The sequence below is a fragment of the Magnolia sinica genome, chromosome 10 (genome assembly GCF_029962835.1).
Source record: "Magnolia sinica isolate HGM2019 chromosome 10, MsV1, whole genome shotgun sequence".
Lineage (NCBI taxonomy): Eukaryota > Viridiplantae > Streptophyta > Magnoliopsida > Magnoliales > Magnoliaceae > Magnolia > Magnolia sinica.
Window position 1 is genome coordinate 64,491,852 of NC_080582.1, and position 13,311 is coordinate 64,505,162.

Here is a 13,311-nt window from a genome sequence, read left to right on the forward strand (position 1 = left end):
AAAGGGAACAAAAATAACTGTCGTAGGACAAAATGGTCGTGTCCTTTCATTGAATAAAATTATTTACCGTGAATGGGTATAGATGTCTTAAAAAGATACATGAGGAAGAACTCCATAGCCTTTCAATTGCTACGAATCCTATATAGATACTCTTCATTTTTCGGATAAAACCATATCCTGTGCAGTCCAATTGTCATAGTATAGAAAATAAGTATCCATGAATCAAAGGCTACAATCCTTCAAACAATCTGATTTTCGGCTGATAATCTATCTAATTCACTTTACAAATTTTGGACTGTTTGATTTGAGTTAATATATTCCACGTGTACAAATTCTGAATGCCAGCGTATCAATCACGAAACTCTGCCAGAGTAACAAAAATTCCTGAAATATATAACCGTTGCTTCGCAGAACGTCAAGACCAAAATCCATCGTCGTTGTCAGAAAACACCCCTCCTTCCGAGTCTCTTCTCTCAAATTTCTGTAAGAAAATACATAAATGCCTCAAATACACCTCTCCTCTCCATCTCTGTCTCCTCTCTCCTGCAATTCATGATGGAAAATTCCCAAAAATCCCTCGTCTTTTACCAAATTTCCGTATTTACCCTCACATTCCTTGCCTATGCCTCCTTCCATGCGTCCCGCAAACCTCCCTCCATCGTCAAATCTGCCCTCACCGCATCCAACGGCGCAGATAACTCCACCCAAGCCCATGAAGGATGGCCCCCCTTCAATGGCCCAGATGGGCCCCACCGCCTCGGTCAGCTTGATCTTGCCTTCCTCATATCCTACTCAATCTCCATGTTCTTCTCCGGCCAAGCCGCCGACCGCGTCGACCTCCGCCTTTTCCTCTCCTTCGGCATGATCGGCAGTGCCATCTCCACCGTAGCCTTCGGCCTCGCGTTCTGGTTCAAGATCCACCGCCTGTTGTTCTTCCTGGCGGTCCAGATCGTCTGCGGGGTGTTCCAGTCAATGGGGTGGCCTGCCGTTGTCGCGATCGTTGGGAACTGGTTTGGGCGATCGAAGCGGGGGCTCATCATGGGCGTCTGGAATTCGCACACGTCCATTGGGAACATCGTCGGATCTGTCATCGCATCGTCGGTTTTGGAATTTGGGTGGGGATGGTCGTTTGTCGGGCCGGGGTGTTTGATTGGGTTGGTGGGCATTTCCGTTTTCGTTTTCCTTGTCGCGAACCCGGAAGATGTGGGTTTTGAACTGCCTCGAACTGAGATTGAGATGACCTCTGATGTAAATATTGAGAATGGGGAGAATCCGGTAAGAATTGAGGGGGAGGAGGAAGAGGGGTTTCTTGTCTATGGCCAGTCATTAGATTCAACGGCTGCGATCGGGTTCTTTGAAGCGTGGAGGTTGCCGGGCGTGGCACCCTATGCTTTCTGCCTGTTCTTCTCAAAGCTTGTGGCATACACTTTCCTGTATTGGTTGCCCTTTTACATCAGCAAGACAGGTATTTCTTCAGAGGCAGTCTCTTCACTCATCCTGAATTACTGGGATTTTCTTTCAGAAACAGCTCACGTTTCCTTCATCTGGACTGTTCATCTGGTGGACCTTGCTATTAATGAGCATTTTCGCAGAGGGCCCACCATCTGATGATCATTAGCTGTCCAGTAATTAGCACGCTAAAAGCATGGCGAAAATTAAATATAGCTAACAGCCCACCATCAGATTTCGGGTCCATCTCTCATCCGTGGTGGGACATGCTGGATGAATGAACTAGATTAGTAAAATATGGGTCCCAAGTAACCTTATGGGAAGCTGGTCCAAATGAAAGTGCCTGTAACTAGCACCCAGCATTGTGATGATCCTTAGCCATCCAGAAATTGTCCTGCTAAATGGATGGCCAAAATTAAATATAGCTAACAGTCCATGTGAAATGTGAAAAAGACCACCATTAGATGTGAGTTCTATCGCCCATCCGTGGTGGGACATGCTGGATGAATGGTCTAGATTAGTAAAATATGGGTCCCAAGTAAACTTAGGGGAAGCTGGTCCAAATGAAAGTGCCTGTAACTAGCACCCAGCATTGTGATGATCCTTAGCCATCCAGAAATTGTCCTGCTAAGTGGATGGCCCAAATTAAATATAGCTAACAGTCCATGTGAAATGTGAAAAAGACCACCATTAGATGTGAGTTCTATCGCCCATCCATGGTGGGACATGCTGGATGAATGGTCTAGATTATTTAAATATGGGTCCCAAACTTAGGGGAAGCTGGTCCAAATGAAAGTGCCTGTAACAAGCACCCAACATTTAGAAGACTTTGTATGTTTATGTATATGGTCGTTGGATGGATTCTTTAAGTGTGAGTTTGTAGACTCTATTGTATTGAATTGCAAAAGTAGTCTAGTAGAGTGGAAATAACGAAAACGTTCTTTCCATTGAAGTCATATTGCAGTGCTCGACCAAACTACAATTACATTACTTTCAAGTTTGACTTAACGTAACTTCAATTAGAGGGCTACTTTCTCTTTAAGAATACTAGGAAGAGCATGGTTTTGAATGTCGGTATCTGCAGGTGTATCAGCTCGGAAAAAAAAGATACAATATGGCTTTGTGTATCGGTATTAGGGCCGTATCAGTTAGATTTTTTTTTTTTTGTTTTTGTAAAGCAAAAGAAGAAAAAAGAAAATATAGAAAAATAGGGAAGATGCGATATACAAGAATGTATTATTATTATTATTATTTGTGTTTTGACCATATATCCAATGGTGAATTGGATCATTCTTTGGCATGGTGTGCCGTAAAGGCCGTTACATAAAGGTAATGGTGGCAACCGTTACACGTTACGGGGTCGTAATGGCTGTAACGGTTAAAAAAAAACTGGGCCCAGTGATGCTTGAGTGTTAAAAGACTGGATCTACTCGTTTGGTCTCGATTTGGGATTTTTATTATTATTTATTTTCACCCACATTTTCTATAAATAAATTTTAAAAAAATTCTTTTTTCTAGAGATTGTTGCTATATTACTTGAAGAGTCTTCTAATACTATGGATCTAATAATTTCAACACATGCATTGATTTTATTTTTTTTTCAATGACGACAGGGTGTCCCCACCTCTTTTTAAGGTGAGACTATTCCTTGCAAATGCAGGCAATCGCCCGCAAATCACATGTGGGTAACACATGCATTGATTAAGAAAATTATATTGTCTACATTTTTAAATTTTTGGATTGATTTTTTGGCATATACTGAACTTTTTACAAAAATAATTTTAGTGAAATTATATAATTATGAATGATAGACCAAAGTTAATATATGTTTGTTTGGAACATAGATCTACCATTTACAGCTAGATTTAAATTATTTTCTTATATTCAAGTTATTTTAATCCATTTTTTATGTATTTTGTTGAATTTTTTCTTCCAATTTTTCTTTAAGAGAATGATAGATCTATGTTAGATCTAACTTCTTTTAACAAATATTTACAGTTTAGAGGTTATAAATTTATTTTTGATGTATTTTCGTCATTTTTTGGTAACTTCCAAAAATCATATTGGATCTTACTTTCTTTTATGAATTTTTTCACCTCTTACCTGTATATCAAATTATCAATACATGTTATATACTTATACGCTTTTCTTAATTTTATAGTCCTAATGTCTTATTGTTTTAAATACGTATTTAGTTTATTAGTCCATTCATCATTACGCGAGTCTGTAACAGTTTCTCTTTATTTTAGTGTTTTTGCAGTGGCCAATTTGTACTTGTTGTGGAGTGTGGAATTGTTTGCTATTGTTGTATTTGTTGGATTGGTTCTTGGATTTCGCAATTCACTTAACTTTGAGTTTGAGAAAATGGCTGGAAATGAGAACGAAGGTGTAGGGTAGAAGTATGGTGCAAGGATAACTATTTATGTACGAATTTTGCAATAGGGGCGCATAACCCAATTAAAACAGCACTTGGCCCATCAAAAGGGTCAGGAGAAGAGATGAAAAAGAACTTAGAAGAAATTAAAGCTAAAAAGAACTTTAATCAAAATGGTTTATACAATTATTTTGATCAGATTCCAATTTGAAACAGTTTTAAAAAACCCTTCTTTTTCGATTTTTGCAAAACTGGGCCCGGGAGCTTTGATCCTTTGATTTGATGAAAAAAAAAAAAACTGTTTTTGATCTTCGAATCCGACCTAGATCTGGTTGGGAATGCTCTGAAACACTCCTTCACTAAAAACAAAAAAACAAAAAAATCAAAACGAGAAGAAAGGAAGGAGAAGCAGTAGAAAAAAATGGATCAGTTGAAGACTTTTTTATAGCGGTATTGGTTCAACTGATACGGCACAGAAATATCGATGCTGATACGACCACTGATAGGCCTCGATATGGGACAAATTTTTTATTTTTATTTTTAAAAAATTATAATAGGCCGATATGGTACTGTATTGTGTGTCATATCCGGTTGGTATGGATACGACACGGTACTGATTTTCATATCTATGGGGAAGAGTCTGGATTCAATACAAAGCTTTGTATGTTACGAAGTGCGTCTAAATGCTGTCAAGTGTGTTTAAGTGCATCATCATCATCTTCATAGTCATCGAAGCCTTATCTCAACTAATTGAGGTTGGCTACATGAATCTTGTTACACCATTCAACTCTATCAAAGGCCATAACTACAATTAGACTTGGACCATAGGTCATCAAGTCTAACACCAAGTGCATCTAAGTGCATTTAGTGTGTCTAATACAGTTTGTAAGTGTGTTTAAGTTCATCTTAGTGCAACATACTTAGATTCACTTGGACGCGCTTAAATACGCTTAGACACAGTTAGCTGCACATTGTACGTGTACAAAGCTTCATATTGGATCTGTGCTCTACGAGGAAACATCATCTATTTTTGTCATCTCCTCTTGAGTAAACTGAATTTTGTGATTCAATTCTCTTGTTCATCCAAACCTGGCCTAAGAGAAATGAAGAGGAGGAAATTTTAGCAACGGGTGTTGGATTTCATTAACGAATTTTTAATTTTCTTTTGGTTGATAGAATGATGAACCTTTGTTTCTGTTTTGCATTGGAAATTTGAAACTGAAGCTGTTTCTGGTAAGTATTTGTCTCACAAAGATGCTGGGATCCTCTCGACAATATTCGATCTTGGGGGTGTACTTGGTGGAATTTCAGCCGGTTACATTTCAGATAAGATCGAGGCTCGTGCAGTTACTTCAGTTACGTTCTTTTTATTCTCGATCCCAGCACTTATTTTGTACCGAGTTTACGGAAGTGTCTCTATCTACACCAACATCGGATTGATGTTTCTTTCTGGGTTGTTTGTGAATGGTCCGTATTCGCTTATTACAACAGCTGTTGCAACTGATCTGGGCACACAGAGTGTGATCAAAGGGAACTCGCGAGCTTTGGCTACTGTGTCGGCTATTATTGATGGCACTGGTTCTATTGGGGCAGCTCTTGGGCCATTACTGACTGGATATATTTTGACCAGGGGATGGAATAGTGTCTTTGCGATGCTTATTGTTGCGATTTTTCTTGCGGGTTTGTTCTTGATTCACCTTGTGAAAGCTGAGATTAAGAGCAAGATGAGTGACATAAGATAGCATTAGTGTTAGGTGATGTTGATTGTTCTTGTTCGGAGATGAGTCATATCTACATTATATCTGGTAGGGGTGAGCATTTTGTCCAGTATATTGTTATTCTGTCTTTCCCCTTCATTCTTTACATTTTCAGGCTGTCCATATGCCTTCTGGATGGCTTTGTATACTTTTAGGTGTTGTTATACGTGTGCAAGTTGTACTGATTACAAATGAGAATTTCCATTTTATCCCACTTTTGTTTTGATGGTTTGTTATAGAGCTAAAACCCAAGAATATTTGAGATTTTTTTATTCTTTCGTTATTTCACTTTCGCATTTCTCTTCGCTTAAATTTCTACCATATCCATGTTTGATATATTTATAAAAGACAGGCTTGCTCTTCCCCTCAGTGTTTTGTTCTAGTAATAAATTTTTTATTTTTGCTTTTATTTTTTGATGTTTGCATTTTATGTTTGCAAGTGGCTGATTTTCAGAACCCTTCAAAAAAAAAAAAAAAAGTGGCTCATTTTCAGCACTTGTAAAAGAAGTAAAACAGTACTAGTCAAGTTTGAAACAATGATCTCGATCAGCATGTTGGGAGGATGGATCTATTCATGAGTGCTTGTTCACATAAGTTATCCTTGGCTATGGCCAAATATTCAACATAGATAGCAAATAGGTATCCCAAGTTTGAAAATCAAAAGATTAGATGAAGAGCCAATCTAGTGGAGCTATCCATGTTGTCATTCAATTGACGATTCTGATCTTGATTTTGCGCCATGAGACTAGGCTGTTAAAATGGTTATGAAGTATCGAGGTAGTTTTTTTTTGTTTTTTATATCCTCAAATGGTTTTGTGGTGTTGGCAATTTCATCTGTTAACTCTGCTCGATGGCCAAACGAGAATATAAGAACAAACTGCATCGCAGATGTAAACATTTCTGCAAGCGATTGCTTCATAAAAACCTACTATTCATTGCATAGAGGCAAACTCTGCACGTGTTGAACCTCTTTTGAATGTTCTTTGACAATATGATATGGGTTCTCTTATTCATCTAGGAGTTTACACAGATGGACTCATGGCCTTAGAGAAGCTATTATGAACTCTCAAGAGTTTCCACAGGTGCTCATGGCCTTAGAGAAGCTGTTATAATCTCTCAAGGTACAAAAAAGATTCATTCAATGGAGCTTTTGCTTACACGACTTTTGGACCAACTTCTGGAATGTCCTCTGGCTGCCTAACGTGGGTCATATTCAACAATTGGGTTTCAGCTGATGTGCAGTCGTTGGCTGGTAAAATCTTTTATTCTCTCTCTATTCATTCAATGGAGCTTCCTTCCTATTCAACTGCTCCAACAGCTGCTAAAGCTTCAATCCTGCTGGGAAAAAAAATCCAGAATCTAAAATCTGCAGTAGACCATAAAGGTTAGGCTATATAATGATATCAGTTCCTTTCACTATTTTTCCAACCGAAAGATTTTTCCTCATAACATGTTTTGCATTCTTTCAATCTGCTTTGGTGTACATTGTGCAGAATCTATTGAAGGGAGATCAAGATGGCACATCTAGAAGATAGATGATTCTGCCATCTGGGTTTTTAATCTTCATCACCATTCTCTTGAGCAGCAGAGATGAATGGTGTTTTGGCTTCAGATGGTCTTCCTTTAAAGGCAACTTGTTGCTCAATAACTCTTCTATTCCTTTAGAGTCTATAATGTGTTTATTCCATCTTGTCTTTTAGATATTTGGGGCTTTCTGAGATTGGCTTTTGCAGATGGATACTTGTTTATGCTGCATGTTGTGTTTATTCGTTCAATGGACTTTGTGAATAAATGAAATAGGATATTCATCTAAATAAATAAATAAATTGCATGTGATGAGAGTGGCAGCATGGAACCTTGGAAGCCAGATTTCATTTCTGGCAAAGTCAAGGACATTACTGTTAGGATAAACACTATTTTGTTTTCCTTAGTCTCGAATGATGTAAAATGATATACTTGTCCTTGGGAAGAGGGGTCAGCCAAAATTGATTTGTTCCGGGATTCTGACCCCATTGATTTTAGCTCCTTTAATAAAAGTTCAATAACCAATATATATATATATATATATATATATATATATATATATATATATATATATATATATATATATATATATATATATATAGAGAGAGAGAGAGAGAGAGAGAGAGAGAGAGAGAGAGAGAGAGAGAGAGAGAGTCATGCTCCCCTGCGCACGTGCGCACCTTTGCACACGTGTCATGGGTGTCTAATCTGAACGGTCCATGTGATGCGGAATCTCATGAAACCCCCTATGACAAATTTTCACCCTGATCTAAAATTCTAGTGGGCCATAGCAAAGAGAAATGCAAATCAAGGGAGGAAACTGTTTTCATTTTTCATGGCCCATCAAAGTTTTAGATTAAATTAAAACTTGGTTCCAGGGGGTTTCACGAGGTGCTGCTTCACATGAACGGTTCAGATTTTGGATCCACATCATGTATGATGGGTTCTCAAAAAAGTTTGTACATAGTACGTACGAACTGGTTCGCAGCTGAGCGTTTCCGTATATATATATATATATATATATAGTTGGACATGGGCACCACTAGTGGGCGGTTCCTACATCTTTCATGTTGTTTCTCTGATACGGGACTTTGTTTCAGGCTTTTAAATTCAAAGTGAATTTGAAATTTAATTTTGGACAAAGGAGAGATACGGAAGATGTTGGGATAATCCTTATCCCATCCGATCTCATCCCTCATATCTTGATCCGTCGTTCTATAAATACAGAATCTGATGAGGCAAGTAATGTAGAATCCGAGAGTTTTTGTTCATCCGGGCCATCCTTTATATGATCAAATATGTAGATCGTAATCTGGGGCCATCTTGACTGTAGAATCAGAGGGTTTGTGCTGCAATTCAGGAGTGTGTTTGAGTTCACAAGTTCTTACTAGGTTTTGGTGTTGTACTGGGCATTTGTGAGCCTATATCGTTGATGATAGACAACACTTTTGCCATTGACTTGACAAATGACCCAAACACCACAAAAAATCCAAGCACATTGAGATAAAGTATTAATACGTCCGTGATCAAGTTAGAGATAAGGTTGCCCTTAGCTACATTCCCACTACGGAGATTGTGGCTGATCCCATGGCGAAATCTATAGCTAGAGATCTATTCCAAGTTTACGTCAGACAAATGAGATTGAGGAGAACTTGAGTGATATGTCTTTTATTAATGAATAATACATTCCTTTTATTCAATATTGAGCATTGATATAGACTAGGTGTGTAGATCATCAACATTTAACTCGAGATCATGTAGGATTTCTACCTTTGTCGACAGGCCGGTCACTCACTCGCACGGTTTGACTAACATTGAATATACAAGAGAGGTATATTAGGGGTGATCTTCATATGTTGAGGTGTGAACCGCCCTTTATTATGAATAATAAGGATGATGACACGAATGAGTTGTATCCGCCTTCAGTCTTAAAAGATTGAAGATGAGACTGATCAAGTCGAATAATATAATTGCTTCATTACTCTTCATGCGATCAATGTTATGGCCTAAATTAAAAGTTAGGTCATGAGGAAATGAGATGAGTCATACCTCATGTGAGACGGCTTGCGTTTTGTAGACTCGACATATGCCTAGTATTATTTACTTTACGGCGTGGATTATAGCCACGTGTTGGAACCTTTTACGTACAGATTGCTTTGATTCGATTTAATCATTAAAATGTACGAGTAGTTAGTTCCGTAGACGACTGTTTGTGTCCTTAACTACCCTCCACTTGTGTACAGGAGGATGAGATTGAGTGTCGTTACTTTAATGTACGATGATGAAAGACCCTTTATTGTTCAGACTTGATTAGCTAGGAAAGCGGCTTGATCGATTCCAAATTACATATTTGTGTGAGGAAGATCTTGTGACAGCTATACCAATTTTTTTAAACTATAAATACATACTTAAAGACTTATCCGCCAGCAGTATCAAGTTTTTTTTATAGAGCTTTTGTAAACAATATTCTTTTTCAAAAGTATGTACATATATAATTATATTACTTTAAAAGGATTCAAATCTATATTTGTGAAAACTGAGTTTTTAGAATAACTCAATAGGTTGGATAAGTGTGTATGTTGGCCGAGTACTCTAAATCGGAAGTTAATTCCATCCGATGTAGTCATGTAGACTAAAATGTGGATTACAAAGCTTAGGTTATTGAGTGCTAGTTAGATGATCACTTGGTATTCAAACACCTGTGAGAAGATAACAGTGTTCTAGCTGGTCCCACGCTTCTAATTCTCTTGATCGTGATCCTTTGGTTTTGGTTGTCATGTGACGAACTAGATTGATTCCAAATTACATATTTGCGTGAGGAAGATCTCGTGACAACTATACCAATTTTTTTAAACTATAAATACATACTTGAAGACTTATCCGCCAGCAGTATCAAGTTTTTTTTATAGAGCTTTTGTAAACAATATTCTTTTTCAAAAGTATGTACATATATAATTATATTACTTTAAAAGGATTCAAATCTATATTTGTGAAAACTGAGTTTTTAGAATAACTCGATAGGTTGGATAAGCGTGTATGTTGGCCAAGTACTCTAAATCGGAAGTTAATTCCATCCGGTGTAGTCATGTAGACTAAAACGTGCATTACAAAGCTTAGGTTATTGAGTGCTAGTTAGATGATCACTTGGTACTCAAACACCTGTGAGAAGATAACAGTGTTCTAGCTGGTCCCACGCTTCTAATTCTCTTGATCGTGATCCTTTGGTTTTGGTTGTTATGTGACGAACTAGATGGACAATTTATGATGAACCCATCCCACGACGTGTTTCAGTGGAAGATGTCGGACATGGGCTTATGGGGCCCACTTGTGGGCAATCACTAGTGGGCGGGTCCCACATATCTTTCATGTTGCTTCTTTGATTCGGGACTCTATTTCAGGCTTTCAAATTCAAAGTGAATTTGAAATTTGATTTTGGATGAGGGAGAGATATGGAAGAGGTTGGGATAATTCTTATACCATCCAATCTCATCCATCATATCTCGATCCATATGCTCCTGTAGTGGTTAGGTGGACCACTAGACATGCGTCGTTCATCCTAGGCTTTGTGAAGGTTCCATCTCCTGTGGACCGTCAGATCCTGTGGGCCCACTCTTCCGCGCTATATATATATATATATATATATATATATATATATATATATATATATATATATACACGATCTGGGTTTTCAGCTTGTACAAGTGAGGCCCATTTTCCAGTGATCCAAACCGTCTGTTGATGGTCCCTGCACCAATAAATCTCTTGGCTGGACCATTTTGTAACACCTTTCTTGCAAATCTTTAAGGATGGATGCTTCCATGACAGTTGAGTTCTTATTTGCAGCCAATAATTGTCTGTTGTCATCCTTGTCTTCCAAGGAGGATATGGCTATTGGCAATATTAGAAACAGGTTTTTTTTCTTGATTCAAATGTAAGAGCTACCAATTCAAACATACATGAGAATGTTATCCACTACGTCACAAGGACATTTCCTCCCTAGTGATTATTTTTTATCAATCTACTACGTTTGGGTAGAATCCATTCTTTGTTATTATTATTTTTTTTCTTTTAACAGAAGCCTGCATTTTTTCAGCATTTCCTGATGGTTAACGATGTTTGATTGAACATTGTAATCAGGAGAAAGACAAACACATCTGAAGGCAAGTTCCGAAGCTATCTTCTCTTCATGTGGACTTTGCTTTCTTCTTCTTTTGAACAGATCTCAGCCCATATAACTTGGTCATTTGACATTTTTGCCAGGGCGAGACATGACAACAGGTTATCAACCTTGGAGGGAATCTAGGAAAATCCAACATTGTTGGGCATGCATGTTTACTCTTGTATTTCATTAAGGTTTCCAATTGCTTTATGGCGTGGTGCATGTCATTCTGCTGGAAGTTTTTCCATTAAAAAAGAAAAATACTGAAGAAAAATGCAAAAAAGGGGAAAAAAAAGTAGTGAAGAAAAAGGAAATTGTATTGAAAACAATATGTTGTTTTTAGAATCTACATTTAGTTGAAATACAATAGATGAACATTGTTAGATTTCTTTCATATCTTGTAAGGTATCATTTCAATTAGATGGCAGATCAAGAAGAACAAAAGTGCAGTTTCTTTCACCACGAATAGGTTGGCGTTCCTTTCGAAGGATATAAGTTCCAAAATCCTTGGTATGGCAGATGCTACCTTTTCCATTCTACCTCCTGCTTGCATCAGCTATCAATTTGAAATGGCAGATTGTAATTTTCTTTGCTATCATATCAGGTCCGGGTTCCAAATGGGAATTACTTTTAAGTGGAGTGGTCACAAATCAAATTCATTCCTGCATTCAAGCACTATCCATGTAATACTATCCCAGAAGCAAATGCGAGAATTCCCTGCAAAATATGCAACGGAAAGAAGATCTTGGCGAGGGAAGCTTGAATATTTAGGCCCGAAATTGCTGATAAAGCATAGAGAATGACAAATTGCAAAACAGAGAGGGACTACTACCACGGTCCCTGCATGACAATGCTAGTTGGACAAATCTAGGGTGTATTTGGAAAGATGCATTGCATTATATGGAATTAACACAATTATTACACAATGATTACCTGTCTGGATATAACATGGTATTTTGACAATCCAATTTGGGAACAAATTCTTCCTTGGGTAAAAATAAAAATAAAAATTGTATTACATGAAACTTAGGTTTGGTGGATGCTGGAATTGTAATTGATGGACTAGATTTCATATATAATGCTCTCACTTGTATTCATATGCAATTGGAGTGTCGCAAGTAATGGGTGCATTGGGATGGATGGTGCGGATAAAACACATTCATCAATGTGAGGCCCATAGATGTAGTGGATTTCAGATTCTACTAGAAATAATTAGGTTGTATCTCATGATGCCTTTGGAAGGCCAAATAACTCGATTAATTATCCTTCCCATTAATTTGAAATGTTGGATGGAATTTATGTCCCACAATAATGCAGTACATTACTATCTTAATCCCCCGTTCCCAAATGGCCTGAATGTCTATAGGAGTGAATCAATGTGAATCAGTGGTAATTGGTTCGTTTAGGAGTGTATTTGATGTGAATTGGAATCCAATTCATGATTCCAATTCACATCAAAAGTCACTTTTTTGAATCACAATAATATTTTACATGGATTTCAGTTACCACCTATTCACAAGTCATGATCATCTCTCTCTCTCTCTCTCTCTCTCTCTCTCTCTCTCTCCAAATACAGGTGATTCCAATTCACATGAATTCCATCATAATTGCCATATCAAATACAAGGCTACCAGATGATTGTTTGGATTTAGACATTTAGTATTTGTTCTTTTTGAATTGGTCTTTGAGCAACCATCTGTTGATTAACATTGTCGACCCAATTTTTTATTTTTGGTTATGGCCTGTCCAAGGGTGGTGGCCCTTCTATTGGATGGTCTATATCAACGAGTACATTCATCAAGTAGAACATTTGGGATAGATGGACAACCTAACAAAACAAAAAGGCAGTCCAAATAAGAAAGGGAGCAAGATTTATAATAGAAAGGATAAGGTTACCATATGTTTGTTGGTGAACATCAAGAAATGCATCACCAGTTGTGATTATAAATCTGCCATTAAAACTCTCATCCAATTGAATACAATCGAAATGGGTTAGGAAAAAATACTCATCCGAAACATTGTTTAAGAAAAAAAAAAGGAGAGAGAGA

General features: G+C 37.6%; 1 protein-coding gene across 6 annotated transcripts; it reads left to right on the forward strand.

Annotated features, from left to right (window-relative positions):
- The first annotated feature begins 405 nt into the window (after positions 1-405).
- On the forward strand, positions 406-11,657 carry LOC131216885 (putative glycerol-3-phosphate transporter 5). 6 transcript variants are annotated; one of them, XR_009157089.1, is made up of 5 exons: positions 406-1,465; positions 5,048-5,634; positions 6,611-6,701; positions 6,812-6,964; positions 7,074-7,650. XR_009157089.1 is itself a non-coding variant. In XM_058211484.1 (2 exons), exons 1-2 carry the CDS (start codon positions 553-555, stop codon positions 5,563-5,565), a joined length of 1,431 nt encoding a protein of 476 aa, XP_058067467.1. In that variant the 5' UTR covers positions 406-552; the 3' UTR covers positions 5,566-5,792. The 6 variants fall into 6 exon arrangements, 1 of the variants encoding a protein (XP_058067467.1); XR_009157090.1 differs by having other exon boundaries at positions 5,048-5,628; XR_009157087.1 differs by having other exon boundaries at positions 6,611-6,964.
- Positions 11,658-13,311: the final 1,654 nt, after the last annotated feature.